Genomic DNA, 18885 nt, shown 5'->3' with positions numbered 1-18885 from the left:
CCGCATGTTGTCTGTTCACAGCAAAATCTTCCACATACAAGCACACCCCCCTTTTTCAAATCATCTCCAGGCCTTTTATCTGCTAATAGATAATGACATAACGAAGGAATTGCCCACACCAGCCCATGAAATAGCCTTTGAGTCAATTGTCCAATTACTTTTGAGCTCATGAAATCAAGTCATTGTGTCAAAAAAAGATACGTCAATACTCGGAATGGGAGAAAAAGGGGGGGAGGGGAGGAAGGAAAAGAGGGTACTTCCTGTTGACTCGTAGTAATCAATGGTGTGTACTAATGAGCCACCCTCTTTAGTGGAAATAAAATATGGAAAATTGCAAAAAGAGAGCAAAGAAAGAGGTTTGAGGCTCAAAAGTTGTAGGTTAAATATATAATGTATTCACATGTAATAATTTCATACACAATAACTTCATATATATAATCAACAAATAAACAATGTTTAGTGTGTTTCCCCCTGTCCTGTTGTAATTCACAGAAGTGGGGTACTAAACTAGACAGGGTAATTACTAGCCCAATTGGTTTTACATGACGGTGTTTCCGTATACGTTTCTGACGCATTTCGCCTGGGTTGGGCTTCCTCAGGGGTACGTAACTGTATATGGTTAGTGGTCTAAATATGTTGACATTACATACAAGAGGATTACAGATTAGTAAAACAGGCTAAAAATGCAAAGGTGTCATATGCACAGAGTAGTAGAGGTGTTCATGGTTTAGTCACGTCATCTATCTAATGTGTCTGAACGGGTATAGGTACTAAGGTATATAGGTACAGATTGCATAGTAGTAAATGTAACCATAATATTGAAGTCAAACAATGCATAACAAAAACTTTAAACTGATGTTGTTATAATACGTACAATTCAGAAGAGAATCATAGTGGAAATAGTGCTTAGTACAAATAGTTCCGATTAGCAGTGCTGGTAAAATGTAGAGTAGAACCTTACATATTTGCATAATATCTCAAAAATATACTATATTGAAATATTGAGAAATGTACCTGACAAAAAGATGAGTAGTCAAGGTTAAGGTTTATGATTTGAAGATGAGTCCAGTCAAGTTTTTCCAATATATAAAGAGTTCATTTATTATCAGCTGCAATAGGCTGGGTAGCGTGGATGGTAAACTCTAAATAATAATAAAAATAGGAAACATACAAAGGAATGTTGGTATTGTGCCAAAGGATGTGTTGGGTCATAAAGATGAGATTCTTAATATGAAAGGATAAAACAAATCACTCACCAAGGTTTGAGGTATAAATCTGTAGTTGCAATATTACTGATATATAAAAGGATGCAATTAAGGTTGTTTAAGTAGGTGGACGCTTATCCTAAAATGAAATATATATCAAAACTTGGCATATGGTGAGTATATAAAGAGAGTGGAAGTGGTGGGGAGGAAAAGGTAACTTACCATTGTATACATGGTTTTCAATGACGATGTCATAGGTAATGATGAAGGAGGAGAGGATTATACACCTATGAGGTAAAGTATAAAGAATGTAGTAGGAGAATATTTTGAATTTGAATTGATAATAAACAAGTAGTAATAGATAATCCATAGGGAAATGGAGTAGTACAAAAATTGATTGCTTACCTCTTTCTTTGCTCTCTTTTTGCAATTTTCCTTATGTGTAAAAAAAAAGGCTTTAGTGCCTGACATTTTTATGTAATCTTTTTGTTCAACCCTCTGAAATAAAGCTGAAAGTCTGCAGTTCAACTGCATCTGAGTTGTTTCATTTAAAATTCATTGTGGTAATGTACAGAAACAAAATTAGAACAAAATTGTCCCAGTCCAAACATTTATGGACCTAACTGTGTATAATCATTTTTTTACTTAGGAAAAGATTTCACAATTGTATATCCCGCCTGTCTAGAAACTTTAAGCAATTTGTAGTTAATATTGTTCAAGTATTTAGTTAACTAATATAAAACATTGTTTTTGTTTTGCTTTACAATTTTTACTGTTTATATATAAAAGCTTTTTTTTACAAATACACATTTGTAAAACAAAATGGGAGCTCTTCTGTCACAGGATTCCCAGGGCCATATACATTATCTAAACCTTGAATACAGCAGAACCTATTCAACTCTAACTGCCTAAATGGCACTGAAAATGACAGATTATATTAAGAGATGCTATAGAGAACCTGGAAAATTGGTTGCATTTTAAACTATCAACCTTAATATTAAGGTCAAACTATTGACCTTAATAATATTATTTAGCCTGATTATGAAGGTGTATATCCTCATTGCATGTAGAGAATTCCAGACATAGGGCCATTGTGCAGGTAAATCCAATGGTATGCATACATAAAGAGAAAATATATCTTCTAGGTATAGTGATGGATTGGTAAAATCTACTGTGAACACCACTGACCTATACCAGGCAATATACTGAAAAATGGATTGTACAGCGAGCCAGACATGTCCCTCTTTATTTGCCTGCTGTGGGAATGTAAATAAAATGAATTGCTCTCCTGGAAAAATGTTATGAATCATTAGATAAAATACACATAGGTCATGTTCTTTTGCTCCTTGGGGGCATCTAGCTCCTGTAGCATATCAGAATATAAATCTTTGCCTTTTCTATTTACTTTTAATAACCTTAGTATCATCTCCTTATTACAGGTCTTTCTAGTGCGAAAAATCTCAGGATCTGATGCTGGCCAACTATATGCAATGAAAGTATTAAAGAAAGCCACACTTAAAGGTAAATCGCTTATCATTCAATTAACCTGTGGTATTCTGGCTGTTTAATTTGTGTAAAGGAGTACTTATATCTGGTTAGGTATAAATGCTAAATATCATGCATTCTTTATAACATATTTAAGATGTTCTGGTTTATAGCTGTTTTTCTACTCATTCTTTTTAAAGCCTTGCCAATTTGTTGTTATTTTTTGGGTCAGTTCTAGAAAAAGCAAACAAAATTATTTTCAGTGTCTTTTTGCAAGGGTTTACATACCTGTGCATATCAGAAAAGATATGTAATGTAATTTTTTTTATCTTTGAAGGGTAAAGCAGTGTTTTTCAACCAGGGTTCCTTAGAAACCTAGGGTTCCTCCAGATGTTGCTGGGGGTTCCTTGAGCAATGGGCAGTTGATGACTCTCAGATCAGTTTAGGTGTCACCAATGATCATTTTGGCTATCTGTAAGTCTGACATTCTTCCCACTGTCCGGCAATGTAAGAACCCTTGTTCCCACTTCCCATTGTGAATTATAGATATTGCACAGGTGCCCTGAAGTTTTTTTATTTTTAAAGGTTACCTTATGTTACAAAGGTTGAGTAACGCTGGGTTATTGGATAAAAAAATGAATTGACAGCGTTTTAAAACAATTTGGGAAGATGTTTGGGACATATAACCACAGGTACTTCAGTGTCTACAAATGGTTCTGGATGGCTTCCCATAGATAATCCGACAATTTACATTTTGTGCTTTACAGTGTTGCTAATAGTTTGCCATCTTGAAATAGGTTACATGTCCTCACTAAGATGAATTCAATGCAAATAAATTCCATACAATTGAATAAAATGCTATACTGGCACCACATGTTTTTATCTCCCTTTCACATGTGATTCCAAGCGAGACAAAAAGTAGTAATAAGTTCCCTCTCCTTCACGTGAGTTGTGTTCTTGTTCAATAGTTCATGAACTTTCCCTAAAACCATTTATACTTAACTGTTACTTTCATCTGTATCAAGTGTTATCCCTTCAGAATGCTTGTATTGAAGATTTTATGGTCATACATAATTTAATGTACACGTAGATCATATGACATGACTCCATTTAGGGATTTTCATTTGCTCAGATACGGTTACCCTGCAAGCTTTTTCTCTCTTTAAATAATCTTGTGACTCACCAGAAAGCTGTCTAAATGTCTGATTCTAGGGTGTAACAAGCAGACATCATTTCCAGTAGAGTCAGATGTGTAATCTGGAAATGTTATGTAGGGGCAGAGTACATTATTTTTCTGTATGTTTTTCCAAAGCTACTGAGCCTCATTTATTAGCATGGCCAATTCATTAAATCAATGGAAAAGAAATATTGAATTATTTTATATGGTATAACAATCAGCCATGTTAGAAAATGTAATCTAATTGGTTGGTGTCCTTTGTGCTTGTTTTCTTTCCTCTCATTTGAATAAATTAGCCACATCTTACATAGAATTTTTTGTGTTTTACATTTTTTTTATGAGTAATCTTCTGAAGTTCAAATTTATAAACCCTGACTCCAGCTTCTTGTAGTAAATTAAAATGAGCTAATTAGAGAAATAAATAAAAAAAATATTTTGCTGCTATCTTAGCACTGTCCCCTGCAGACTCTACACTCGTATCATTCAGCTGTAACACTTTAGTTTTGTGTTGAATGGCACTGTCAAATACACCTCCGGTCCAGTATATAATCTTACAGCTATCTCAGATATGTATGTCTAATTATCATTCCACTTTTTTGTTCTCCTTCAAATACCTGGCCTTAGTCACTTAAGTGCTCAGGTTTTTAAAGTGGATCTGTAGCCATATTAGCCAGCAAATGCAGCTCAATCTATGGTATGAAAGTCAAAGTGGAGCCAGTAGTGAGAAGAGAAGTCTCATATGTAGCACCATAGAGGTTTACACCTATTGTCCCTCAGGTCACGGTCACAACATGTGTTGAACAACCGGAGACTCCATCATGTAGGTGTAGATATAGCTTACCTTCTTTCTTCATATGCTAGCATCTGTATATAGGCAATGTCATGTGTTTAAAGCATATTTTTAGGAACTCTGAGCACTCTTTAGCCTCCCTGCTGGACTCGTTGTCTTGGCCTCTGATGCAGGTCACACAAATTACCTCTGTGCTTTTCAATGTTCCTTTGGAAGAAAACTACTGCCTTGGGGGAGACCTTACTTGTCCTCCATGAAGCTGCTGCTACTCCACGAGAATGAATGGGGGCAACAGTGAGCGGCTCAGAACCTCTTGCAGCTGCCTGCTGTAAATGCAAATGCTGGCTCTTGCTGCAGTGCAATCTACAAGTAGGTGGCAAGGTGCCTGTTGGTGAGAGCTGTGCAGGACTTCTTGCTTGCATTGCAGGTCTGAACCTGTCTTAATTCAGCAAACCTACATCTAGGTATTTACATCGCTTTCTGCTCAGGCTGAATTTTAGAATTTTCTGCAGGCACCAGATAAGAATTCATTTCAATAAATCATATGTATAAGCCAGTGGACTCCTTTAGTATGTAAACTACGTGTTAATGGAGTGATGCTGTCCATTGATTGAAATGTCCCTTTGTTTCTAGAACAAACGCTTATTGACAGTACAAACTTGGTTGTATATTTATCTGCTAGACTTGGGATTATTGTTCCCTTTATCCTGTAATTGAAAGGCAGCTATATATGCATAACATGATTTAAGTGTCACTTGAAATAAATGGGTGTAAGCGGATGTACAATTTTGGATATTGACTTTACATCTTGTACAGTAGTTAGCAGCTTCTGCTGCAACCTTGTGCAAGAGTGCTTTGACCATTGATTTGCACTTCCTGAGGACTTGAAGGTGAACAGAGGTCACCTAGAAATCTCCCTTATAGAAAACATTTAGCCGTGTTTTTAAAGGGTTTGCATTAAGCAGTGAACACTGGAAATGCCTGTCAGTTATTGCTTAAGCCTGTAACTTGTAGGGGGAAATCTTCACAATGGGGATGCAATATTACAGAGTGGAGTGTAGCTTGTAAACCTTTACCACTTTAAAGTTGGCATTGCACTATTCACCCCAGCACCTTTTAGCTGGCTGCACAAACCCAGCACTTTTTAGCCACCACCCGGCTGTTTTTGTAAAGTTACTGAATAGTTGGGACACAATACAGGGCCAACCACCCACCTACAGCTTCTTCACACCCAGCTTGAAAAACTTTCTGGGAAGAATATTGGCATCGCCTTGTACTTATCTAAAGGAGCAGGCTACTGCGGAGCCTGTTGGAAGTTCCAGTTATCCACTATGTAGTTGACCAGGAAGCTGACCCGTCTATGTAATCTACTTTGAATCTTAAGAGAGAACTTTTGAATTTGGATCTATTAGGGTGTGCTCTGGTAAAGTGATGACAATTTGAGACTGACCTATCAACAGTCACCATTGTTGTTCTAATTTTTGTTAATTTTTTATTTAATTAGGATTCATGTAGATAATTTTGTGTTTACAATGTTTATTACCTGAAAAGTCTGTGTTTTTAAATATTGTTTATTACTCTACATATAATTTTTGTTGTTTAAAGTCGAGGCTGCTTTAAATAAAGAAACTTTGGTGAGCAAATCACTTTATTTGAGGGTAAGAAAGTCCAGATGTTTTTGTGTATATTTGTATTATCAAAGGGTGGTTCAGATTAAGATCAGAGGATGAGAAGTCACCAAACTATGTATATAAAAAGTGAAACTGCCTGAATTGATCATAGATGAGTACTGAATTTTTGTCTTTTTCTTTTTTTTTCCTCTCACAGTTCGAGATCGTGTTAGGACAAAGATGGAACGTGATATTTTGGTGGAAGTTAATCATCCGTTTATTGTCAAATTGCACTATGGTGAGTACAAGATTTCTCGCTGCTAATAGACTAGCACCAGCTGTTAGATTGTCACATCTCACTCCTAAAAAATTTCTGCTGCTTTGAACTAAAACTCATTTTAAATGGTAAAATATTGACCAGCCCTGAGCTTCCAATAATGTAATCATTTAGGTAGTGCCTGCCTAGCCTCTGTTCTTTTTAGAGCGTTTTCATTAATGCAAATTTTAAATGACAATGCAAGGTCTGCTTATTTCTTATCCTCTGAATAAAAACACAGGCGCTTAAATTAGCATTAAAATTTGTTACTAGAGACAGTCCTTGGATTACTACTGCAGCCCGCCCCTCACATGTTTCAGAATTTTTTCATTTTTTTTTTACAAGTTCCTTTTAACTTCCAGATTCACAAATTTAACTTGCTTTTGTTTGCTTTTTAGATATGTTAAAAAAATGAGTATGTATTATCTTATATATTTTAATGTTTTAACCTGTTTAAAAGCAGAAGGGAAGCCTTCTAGTCATGGGCTGTCCAACCTGTACCTGTGCTGATAAGGTTTTTAAAACTCTGCCCTAGCTAGTTTAAAATTCTTGCCACATAAGTTTGGCACTTAAAAAAAAAAAGTTTTACTTTACTACTTTTAGTTCTTGTGCAAGACTTAAGTCAAGTAGTGTGTGTCATAGATAATTTGACTTGCCATAGAAATAATAGGTATCTTTTCTAATTTCAGCTTTCCAAACAGAAGGCAAATTATACCTTATTCTGGATTTTCTCAGGGGTGGAGATTTGTTTACACGTTTATCCAAAGAGGTAAGTTTTATAACACAATTATCGTTAATATGTTTTGACATTCACATTTGGATAAACAGTGTGAATAAAAGCTTTTTAGATATATTCAACGACTGCTATTAATCTCTAGAATTTGCAGGCTATTTGTAAGTTGTTTTTGATGCGACCTTCACATTTTTAAATGGTTATCCCCCCCTATTGTAATAAATGTAGATATTTGTACAATAACCTCTAAAGAAAGCTTGGTATTTCACTTTTTACCCCTCCCTTCTTAGCAGCTGCTGAGATAAGATATCAGCCATATGCTGTGTGTGTTGTGTAATGAGTCAGCAGATTCATAAATCTGGATTGTCAGAGAACTCTTCAGCAAAAGCATTGTGTTTTTTACTGCAAAGCAGCAAACAGAGCCTGCAAATGAGAAAAAATGGCTACCTCCACATACATTGTTGTAAACTGTACAAAGAAAAAAAGCATTTTACATTTACCTATGTGGGGTTACTATTTCACTGGATAGGTTGCTTAGACTTGTATTTGCATATATACTTAGATGCCTAGATGATAAAAATTTAAGGTATCTGTAAAAAAAAAAAAAAAAAAAAAAGCACTGGCAACACACCAAAAAAAAAAAAGATGGTTCTTTCTTCCTATACAGCAGTGCACTGCAACACATGTAGAATTAAAAAAAAATGTGAATGTATTAAAAAAATGTATGGTCTATGATACTATTCTATATAGGAATTTTCAGAGAAGGAAGCATAACTGTGTGCCTATATTTTATAATTGTTTTTTTCTTCTAGGTAATGTTCACTGAAGAGGATGTGAAATACTATTTGGCAGAATTGGCACTTGCTTTAGATCATCTTCATACTCTGGGTATTATATATCGAGACCTTAAGCCAGAAAAGTAAGTTCAATATTAAAATAAACCTCAATAAAATGCTGGGCTAGCTTCTATCAGAGACTTCACATGACAAATCTTTCATCAGTTGCATCATTGGTTATACTTAGAAAGCAGTGAATGTGTCAGTCACCAAACATTTGCTGCAGGTGTGTCATCCCCTTGCAAGAGTTTTAAATTATAATTGATTTGCCACATTCACTGCTCTAATAAGTATTTTCTCACTTACTCACTCACTATTTTCAGCTCATTACTTAGTTGTCAACAATATTTAGATTTTCAGGGTGTGGAAAAGATAATTTGCATTTCAAGGATGGATTGTATATTCACCATTACCAGTAATACCAGTTTTTAATGTGCAACACAAATCGTTGCTTCGTGATCTTGGGTAATGATTTTCAGAATGGCAGATACTGATTTATTGTCTTCATAAACTCAAAAGCTCTAAAGCTGTGCCTTGTATGTGCAGTTTTGCCCTAAGACCTGTGAAGTCAGAAATCGGGGCTCTGAAAACTGCTGATTTAGAGTGTTCCGTTACCTGCCTGCCTTTAAATAACATCTATACAACATATAGACAAAGTGTATATAAAGAATGATTCAGCACCAACTATATTAGTCTAATAATCAGCTAAACTGTAAACAAATGTAAAACACACAATAATTACATATTTGTTTAAAACTTAATAATGTATTTTTAAATACTGCTATTATAAACATTTAAATCTATCTTTTAATAATCCCTTGCTCATTAGATCTTAGACTGATCTAAGACCAGCATTGAGCAAATCAAGGATCTCTTTTAGTATGTAGTTGCTGCCAGTCTAGAAATGGGTGTTGGTTCATTTTCAGTTTGTTGCTGTCTGTTCATTCAGTCAGCAGTCTAAGTGCAGGGAGTTGGGTGCTTGGTGTAAAAGTAGCCACCAGGCTATGTATTATGATCATAAGAGCAGCTGACAAAAAAAAGAAAAAAAAGAAAACACATTTACATACAGCATATGCATGCTTAGCATCAAACCAGAAGTCTATGGTGGGGGTTAGCTTTTGCCGTATTCTGAGAACATGTTAGGATGCACCCTTAACTCTTTCTGTCCTGTCCTCCAATATTGGCTGGTCCAGAATCCCATCACTACAACATCCAACACCAGAATTTCCACTGCAGATTTTTAAATGTCCCATGGCAATCATTCTCAGCCATTTACACGTATGTAAAGAGTAACACCTCTGGTACCAGGCTCTATTCTTAACATACTTTAAGTTGACCCCAACTGTACAATGCACAATACATGCTTCAAGTGTGCCACTCCGTGAAAACCTATCCTTCAGTTTAGCTTCATCATTTTTGTATTTGAGATGCTAAAAAATACACCTAAAGTGAATGTTTTATTCTTTTCTAGTATATTGCTTGATGAAGAAGGACACATCAAGTTAACGGGTATGTAAAACAATACTGTTACATGATAAAAAATGTCATCATTTACATAAATGTTCAGCAGGTCTTATGGAAAAAAATGCTTTAAGATGTATATACAATTATTGAAACGTTCTTAGTTCTGTTGCCTGATTGGGTATTGTCTTATAAAAAACATTTAAAAAACTGTTTTTAAAATAAAAAAAAAGACAGGTTGTTTAATACAGAAGGAACAGGAAATATCCATTATGCAATAAAACATACCTGCTCGGTCATATCTTCATTTTCTTTATATTTCCGTAGATTTTGGACTCAGCAAGGAGTCTATTGATCATGAGAAGAAGGCATATTCTTTCTGCGGCACAGTGGAGTACATGGCTCCAGAAGTTGTAAACAGAAGGGGCCACACACAGAGTGCTGACTGGTGGTCCTTTGGTGTACTTATGGTAGGTTTCTCTTTTAGGTGTCCCCTTTTGTACATTTTCTGCCCCCTGCCTGCTTTGTTCTTGCATCTGATTTGTTTCAGTTGCAAGTTTTTTAAGACAGTGTAGCATTTGAGTTTTCCAAAGGTTCCAGAACTAGCAATTAAAATGTATGGGAATATCAGTGTCTGTACCCTAAATAACCAATAGGAAAAACTGACTCTTTATTACACTTTATTAGTGTGTTTACTTTAGTGTAGCATGTAGATACAGTTTACAATTGTTTGGGTCAGGCGGTGTACTAAAACAGGTAGATTTTTATTAGTGGATGCCACAAGTTGATTGCAGATGGCTTTACCAGCATGGGCTGAAAATGATCCTAAATCGCTCAATATGTGTGCACAGGTGTCAGCCATCTGCCTTGCATTTGTTTTGCCTTAGTTTGGCCTATGACCAATAGTTTTTGGGTTTTGTTTCCATTTGTAAATGTAAGAAATGTACTTATACTATTAATAAATTAATTTGTGTGGCTGTAATCCAGCTCCATAAAGTGGAATGGAAAAAAACATGCCTAAGCAGTACTCTGAAAAACAATATTTCTCTTGTATTCCTCCTTAAAAATTTCAAAGCACCTGTTATTAGGGAGCTCAGGCACTATGTACCACCTGCAGCCTCATCATAGCTTTATTTCTGCACTATGGGATCTGAGGCAATCCTGCTTCTGACTTCTAGTTTTCATTGATTTACAATGAGGTTTGTTGATGTCACAACTGCGTTCTTTACTGTACTCCTTGATGGAGGCTCTGAAATTAAGATGTTAAACCCTGACTTTAGCAAGATGGTAGCCTCTATACAGAGACACGGTGAAAGCAATGCATGGCAAGTCAGTTTTAGAGAAAGGATCAGCAACAAGGAGAACACAGGTATGACTCGTCTTTTGCATTTTGCCTGCCCCTATTTTTTAGTCATGATTTTTCAGATTCTCCATCAGCATTCTGCTTGTGGGAGTTATTATCATTTGGTATCTATTCTTTTAAATTCATAAAGCAATGAATGCTTGGATATGATTGTGGTATCAATGGGTACCTATGATCATCTTAGGTCTGTGTAGCTCAGTGGCATAGCTGGATTCAGTGATTGCATCAGAAAAGAACAGCTAGACATTTACTTTATCTACATATATTTATCCACATCCTGATTTTGCACCTCATCTTGATTGCAAGCTATTATACTTGAACCTTGGTAAGTAGCTTTTGTTATAGGAGTGCTAGGTTAAAGGTTGATTATCTGCACGCATTCTGCTCTCAGAAGCAAAATATATTTTTTTTAATTTTTTTTTTTAACATGCAGTATGTCTGTGAGGAAAGCCTTCGTTGTAGTTAAAACTGCATTGTTCTAGGTAGCATTCTTGTGACCACCTAGCAGGAGTAAGTAAGTAAGCATTTTGTTTTCCAGAAAAGTCTTTATATAATATTGATAACCTAGGTAGAGTAGTGTTGATTTAATACAATCAGAAATGCAGTGCATTGTGATCTGCTCATATGTCAATAATGGTAGACACATTTGTGCATGTTCAAAATATTTTAGTAATTCTTAGACATTGTAATGTGTTGTGCATACACTCCATCCCCCCAATCTTTGCTTGTGTCTGCGTCTGACTCTACATCAGAGGGGTCAAAGTTGACCTAAGTTTGACAGTTACTTTCTCAACAATTGCCTGATACTGTCCCCCAGGTAGGAGATAGGAAAAGTTGGCTGGAGTTAATTATATCCTGGTAAACTGATCATAGACATAGACTGCAGGTCAGACTACTGAAGTAAGCTGATATACACAGCTTCTAAGGAGTTTATAGTACTCTTAGGCTGGGTACGCACTTGATATATCTCTCGTTGGAAAGGATCTTTCATGATCCGTTCAAACGACTGCACGATACATGAATGTACATACAGCACTGTTCTGGTCTATGGGGGAAGGAGAGAGCGACGGAGCGGCACACCGCTGCGCTCTTTCCCTTTGACTTGCATTATGATCGTCCGTGGATCTGCCAGGATTGTGGTTCAGATGACGGACGAGGAGAAAAATACACGCCAGATTCGCCAGATTATCTGACAAGCCCGGAACCAATTATCAGACGAGAACGATTGCACATGTGTATGTAGCCTTAGATGGAAGAGCAAGAAGAACGGTTTGTGTCAGTTTAAGCAGGCTATTAGTTTAAAGTTTTAAAAGTGACTCAGAAATTGGCTTTAATGTAACTGTATGTTGATTGTAGAAAGCAGTTTTGTGCAGCTGATTTTAATATTTTACCCATTTTGACCTATGTGAAAAGTTAAGTAGTTTATTTTTCTGACAGAACATGGACTCATAGTTGTGTTGTTTCTAGCAGCACTTTAAACAAAATACCTATACATTTTGGCTCACAATTCATTTTTATTATTATTGCTAATGTATTTCAAATAGGGATACATGTAAAAAATGTGGTTAGATGGCATAACAAATATTTTATTGATGCATTAATCTCACACTGTCTGCATTTTCTACCCTTAGTTTGAAATGCTTACTGGCACCTTACCCTTTCAAGGAAAGGACAGAAAGGAAACCATGACCATGATTTTGAAGTAAGTAATAGCTCCTTGACAGCATTTGGGGTATGGTTCTTCAGTTCAAGTGAAATTTGGCATTTCCTATAGATTCATAATAGCTTTTTAAGAAAATTAAGGCAGCAATAGTCTTTGGCATTTCCTTGAATTAAGATTTAATTTTTATAACCCATGCTCAGTATAGGAGCCAATGACATTGCTTAATTTCCATACATATCATCCATGAATATTTAGTATTTTTCATAATTTTTTTTTCTAGGCAGCATCCTTTTATCAGGATGAACAGTTTAAAGGAAATTTCCCTAATCTCCTACCCTTTTGCAATCTTCTGAAAAAAAAAAAAAAAAAACATTTCTGGTGCTTTCTGTGTCCTGGTGTATTTATCTTGGGTTCTGTGTTGTTTCTTTATTCAGTTAATTTTGCATGTCTTGTAAAAACTAATGCCAGCATTACTATAGTAGATAGCAGGTCCTCTTTAGGGACTCAGTATGTTTTTTTTTCTCTGTTAGATCTTCCACATCTTTTCAAGCATGCATTCCAGTCAGATCGAAATAAACAGTCTTTAGGTGCTCAGGGAATCCAATCCAGATGGATTGGATGCAAGCATTCAGCATCTGTTTGTCAGATATGCCAGACTTCTACCTGGTCTTCGGTTCACATGTCCCCCATGTTCTACCAGGATTATTCGGCAGCCTCTGTTTTTGCCAGCTTCTGGCATATGGTCCTTGGCCACCAAAGGTGAAAGAAGTCTTGTGTCCACTTCCTGGACAAGAAAGAAATAGGATTTTTTGTACTTGCCTTAAATATTTTTTTGGAATCCACTAAAAGACACAGGTCTTCCGACTTGTTTTTATGACTAAGTTCTTGATACTGGTTGCTACAGAACTGAAGCTTTCTGATAGTATGACAGGTTGCAGTACAACCTGATGGTGAAAGACTTCAGAGCAGACCATTTCTAGTTAAGCCTTTCATAATAGTTTCAATTTAATTAGTAATACATCGCACAGAGCAAGCTGCACTGCACAGATTACGCAATTTAGTTGCTTGTGTGTCAATTGCCATTACATTTGTCTGATATAGATTGCTTAGAATTTAGAGTAACGGTAACATTTGTAAAGACTTCTGTTTGCTTTCAGTTTTTAAAAAGATGTAATATAGTTATCTGTAAATGTTTCTTTTTTTTATAGAGCCAAGCTTGGCATGCCACAGTTTCTTACTCCAGAGGCCCAGTCCCTGCTTCGTATGCTGTTCAAGAGAAACCCAACCAACAGATTAGGTAAAGTACAACAGTTACTGAAGAGTCATTTTATTTTAACAGTTCAACTTTTACTGGTTTTCAGCCAATGAAACCAACCACTTGCTTCTTAAACTTTCACAAACGGCAGTGACAAGACCTTCCTCTGTCTACCTACCTTATTGTCAGGTCTGATTCCTTCACCTGCATTATTCATTACTAATGCAGAATCCAGCAGGATTCCTTGCTTGCTTTGTTCCATTTTGAGAAATAGGGGTTGAGCCAGATGAAGTCTCCCTACTAATGTACCTGAAGGACATCAGAAGGACACCAATTAGTGTCTCTATTCTGCTGTTTTTAATGCTTCTAAAATGTAATTTTTGTATATCTAAAGATTCAGTGGAAAAAGGCTTGCTTGCTGTTAGATGTAGACAATAAAGAATTACAACAATGAAGCAATGAAAATAATTATTACTTTAATGCCTTCAAGTGAAAATAAAATCTGTTACATGTTTGTTTTCAGGAGCTGGCCCTGATGGTGTTGAAGAAATTAAGAGGCATCCTTTCTTTGCAACAATCGATTGGAATGTAAGTATTCTACTGCATATACATAATCAGGCTACTCTGTCCTACCCTAAGGTAAATACATCTGTATAAAATACTGTGCTTTTTTGTTTTAGAAATTGTACCGAAGAGAAATCCAGCCTCCGTTTAAACCAGCAACAGGCGGTCCTGAAGACACATTTTATTTTGACCCCGAGTTCACGGCAAAGACACCCAAAGGTGAGATGAAGGTCTTTGTGTATGAGTTAGATTATGTCTGTTTTTCCCACACAATATGTTCAGTGTTAATAATGACACAATTTTGTTTAATATACTGAATAAAACAAAAGTCCTGTTCTACTAATTCTTGTTCATGTCTAGACTCTCCTGGCATCCCGGCTAGTGCCAATGCACACCAGCTCTTCCGTGGATTTAGCTTTGTGGCAATTTCCTCAGAGGAAGATAACCAGGCCATACAGACCGTGGGAGTGCATGGAATTGTTCCGGTAAGCATATGGCACGAACAGCAGTAGACCCTCTGCATTTTTTACTTTAAATCTCAATTTAGGTAAAGTGTACAAAGTCAATGGGAATTTGTCATGTTTGATTTAATCCAATGTAAATCAAAAGGCACTGTAATTAATAAATTTACTGAACATGACTGACAAGTGTAAAAGCTTTAATACGGCCTACCTGTGATGGGTTTAAACAGACTACTATTAATAAATTTACCGGAATGCAATTAAAAGAAGTAAATTAAATACAGTGTTTTTGATTCTCTAGTCCGGGTGATCTAAAATCCTCCTTCACCAGTGTACCTCTAAGGCAGCGATAAGCCTGAGGTAGCAGATGCTGTATTTCCAAAGCACCTGGATATAATTCATTAAAAATATACTAAGACTTTTTGATTAGTGAAAAGATATTTCTGCTTATAACATTGCATCTTTTATAGTGTACCTTCGAACATGCTTAATAAAGAGCAGGGACCCTCAAAACAGTTGTGCTTACCTATGTGTAACTATTTTGTGTGGATTTCCAATAAACTGTCTGAAAACCCTTAGAATATAGAGTACTTCTACTAAAATGAAGCTTTGGAAAGTGCACTGTACTGAACTGGGATCAGATTCCAATTAGGTGTTTCTATCTCACAGAATCTTTAATAACACTGTCCCATTCTGTGTTTTTCTCTACTACACTATGTTCAGGTCATTGTCTAAGTAGTAAATCCAGAAATAACCAATAAATTAGAAAAATTAGTAGGAAGACAGTAATGGCAGCCCCCTGTTTCTTTTGCTACAGGCTCACATTTGTGTGCTCTAGAAGCTTGAAGAAAATATTTAAATGGGCAACCAGTACAGAAAAGCAGATGGTAAAATATGCCTGTAGTGTTATTTTCCAAAACACACCACAATATATATCTAGGGTGTTACATTGGGGTGTAATTCACAGCACATAACTGCAACATGTAAATCTAAAGCCAGTCTTAAACTGTTTTTGTACATATTGTTTGCTAATAAGTGGAATTGTGATAATCCATATTAAATTAGTAGAAGCAAGCCTCCCCCTACACCTGAGAAATGTTGTTTAAGAGAGAATAAAATATGTAAGAGATGTAAATACATTTCCTCCTTTGCTCTAGATGATAATAATGACAGGGAAATTGGCAGTTGTCAACCTGCATGGCAATGGTCACATTTGACAACCACATAAAGGTTTAGTTCTCTGCATATGTTTTTTCCAAAGAGCAAGTTTGATCATGCATGTATATAATATAACATAAATGTCTTTTCCCGCAAATCCATAGGCAAATTTTTAAGTACAATACTTTATCAAGTGTGAAGTTTACCTTCAGACAAGGAACTAGATGTACAGTTGAAATATATGTAATAACTATTTCTGATTTCTTTGTGGGATTCCAGCAATTAGATCTCCTGCCATGGCCAACACTTTATATCTAATATTTAATTACATTATGAGCTGTAGCACTACAGATTAAGATTATCAGACTTTTATGTTCCAGCTTCACAGAAACAGCATCCAGTTCACTGACGGTTATGACCTAAAAGAAGACATTGGAGTTGGATCATATTCCATTTGTAAAAGGTGTATCCACAAGGCCACAAATATGGAATATGCTGTCAAGGTAATTTGGCGATTTCCGAAAATGTAGGGTAAATTTAACCAAAGAATGTACTGTTTATTCAAGGAATGTGTTTTGTGTTGGGTAGAAGACAGGCACACGTGTCTGTCTATTGTAAGGCTTAATTAAATCAAGAAAATGAACTTGATTTTGTAATCATTGCACATGGGAAATGGGTATATCTAACTTTTACCTTGTGACTCATCTAATTTCTATGCAAGCAATAGGAGACGTGGGCAGAGAAATGCTTTATTAGGGCCTGTGTCAATGACTTTGAGTAAGTGTCAGTTTTTGGCATTTTTAAAACCATTTAGAGTTCATTGACCTGGCCTGATTGAAAACAGTTTTACAAGCCAATTGACACAGACACGTCAATTAAGCCTACAACAACAAGCCTAATATATTGTTGTGGGTATTACCACTTTGGACTTAGGCATAAATATGTGATGAAATAAGTAAGGCAAAGCCTGAAGATGTGCATAAATTGAAAAGATGTAATAAAGATGTTCTTGGTACTTAACATTGATTATTCTTCATATGCTACTTTCTTTTGTGGTAGAAACATTCACATTTAAAAGGTGCTTGTCTAATCAAATCCTCTATTTTATCACACACTCAAACTTAAACAGGTTGATTTTTCAGAACCCTTTTTCATACACCTAATATCATCATTTTGCTAAACCACATACTTTTTAAAAGCTAATGTGTTGTCAGGTTTGTGCAGCAAGGTACATATACTCTATATGCCCCCCTGTACATAATCCCCTGTACATAAAAAGTCCAATTTTTAACATATTTTAAAATGCAACCATACCATTAGAGTTTTAAACTTGCCCACAATTTACACATTTATGTTAGTCTTATTATGTGTGCTTTACTGCATATTTTTGAGGCAGCAGTTATCTGCATTTACTGTAGGGCAAAACTTTTACAGGTATGTTACAGGAATCTAATACCCTTGATACTGAGGGTTATATTCAATCAATAAAAACATCTTTGAGAACCACAATGTATTCACTTACTTGCCCTGGTCTTTGCAAAATGCTGCTTAGGTTGGAGAAGCTGCAGGTTTGTTGGAAGAGACTTGCCCTTGCATCTGTCATTTCTCGCTATATAGAAGTCTATTCTGGGAGTAAGGCGGAATTTTAAACAGGAATTACAAGCTAGTCTTGGTGGTTCTTCTTTGCAGTACTTACTCCCTGTACTGACACATGCAGAAGTGTAGTTTCTTTTATTCTGTCTTCAGGTATTTCTGTGTTTTTCTCTAGGTACTTCTTTGTGTATTTTAATGAGGAGTAATGGTCAAACACACATTTGAAAAATTACATCCGTCTTTTTTTTTTGTTTGTTTATTTGCTTACCATTATTAAGCATCATTTAGGCTCCATTTCTATTTAACCTCCTGGGCATTTCACTGATGTCTGGATTTCTGTACCAAAAGCAGTACACTGTTTTTCATGAATTTTTATTTTTTTAAATTGTAGACCTGTAACTTACAGAAATATGTCCGAACAAGGGTCTAGTAGATATCCTTAATATAATAAAGTTTGAAACACACAATCATGTAAAAAAAAAAATTAACTATAATAATAAAATTAAATAAAAAACACAAAAATCAGCTTAAACAAGAATGCATAAATAAATAAAAAATACTTAAAATGCAATAATTCGGTATACTGTAAAGTAATTCATTTTGCTAAAACACCTCCCTAGTGTGGTAAATTTTAAAACCGTGTCCAACGTCACATACCTATAGACAAAACCACATAAATATATTTTGTATTGGATTGGATACAGGACTTTGTATTGAATGCAATACAAAATATTTGAATTTCCCGCTACGACCCCCGTCAACGGACGTATGCACTGACATCATCAGAAATCGCAGAGGGACGCGTATGCGAACTCCAGGTGTTCTAATTCTTTCCGTACTTCCATGCAAAAAGGAAAAAAAAAAACATTTTTTGCATGGAAATTTATTTTAGATTGTAGGCTATGATTTTTAGGCATGACTCACCGAAATATGTCCAAAATTTATTAATAAACTTTAAAAAAAAATTTTTATTAAACATTATAAAAAAAAATAATCTTTTAAAAAAAAAATAGTGTATAATGCAATGTATATGTACAGTGGCTCTTATAATATATCTATATAATACAATTATATATATATATACCGTATTTTCCGGTGTATAAGACGACCCCCCACTCTAACCAATCATTTGGGGGTCGTGTTATATGCCCAGTATTGTACTGTTCCTTCTGCCTGTCAGATGTCACTATTGTGAGAGAACTGAGAGGCAGAAAG

General features: G+C 35.6%; 1 protein-coding gene across 3 annotated transcripts in view; it reads left to right on the top strand.

Moving 5' to 3' along the window:
• Nucleotides 1-18885, top strand: part of RPS6KA3 (ribosomal protein S6 kinase A3) — a 64034-nt gene that overhangs the window by 41845 nt on the left and 3304 nt on the right. For 2 of the 3 annotated variants that reach the window (XM_072428234.1, XM_072428253.1), the window contains 12 exons: nucleotides 2645-2726; nucleotides 6485-6565; nucleotides 7273-7352; nucleotides 8129-8235; nucleotides 9624-9661; nucleotides 9941-10083; nucleotides 12608-12678; nucleotides 13848-13936; nucleotides 14418-14482; nucleotides 14575-14677; nucleotides 14819-14943; nucleotides 16443-16580. In XM_072428234.1, coding sequence (XP_072284335.1) covers nucleotides 2645-2726; nucleotides 6485-6565; nucleotides 7273-7352; nucleotides 8129-8235; nucleotides 9624-9661; nucleotides 9941-10083; nucleotides 12608-12678; nucleotides 13848-13936; nucleotides 14418-14482; nucleotides 14575-14677; nucleotides 14819-14943; nucleotides 16443-16580 — 1122 coding nt within the window. The remainder of the gene's footprint in view (nucleotides 1-2644; nucleotides 2727-6484; nucleotides 6566-7272; nucleotides 7353-8128; nucleotides 8236-9623; nucleotides 9662-9940; nucleotides 10084-12607; nucleotides 12679-13847; nucleotides 13937-14417; nucleotides 14483-14574; nucleotides 14678-14818; nucleotides 14944-16442; nucleotides 16581-18885) is intronic. The other variant, XM_072428244.1, reaches the window with a different exon arrangement.

The sequence above is a fragment of the Pyxicephalus adspersus genome, chromosome 1, assembly GCF_032062135.1.
Source record: "Pyxicephalus adspersus chromosome 1, UCB_Pads_2.0, whole genome shotgun sequence".
NCBI lineage: Eukaryota > Metazoa > Chordata > Amphibia > Anura > Pyxicephalidae > Pyxicephalus > Pyxicephalus adspersus.
The sequence above is the reverse complement of the archived record's forward strand: the minus strand, read 5'-3'. Positions and strand labels throughout refer to the sequence as shown.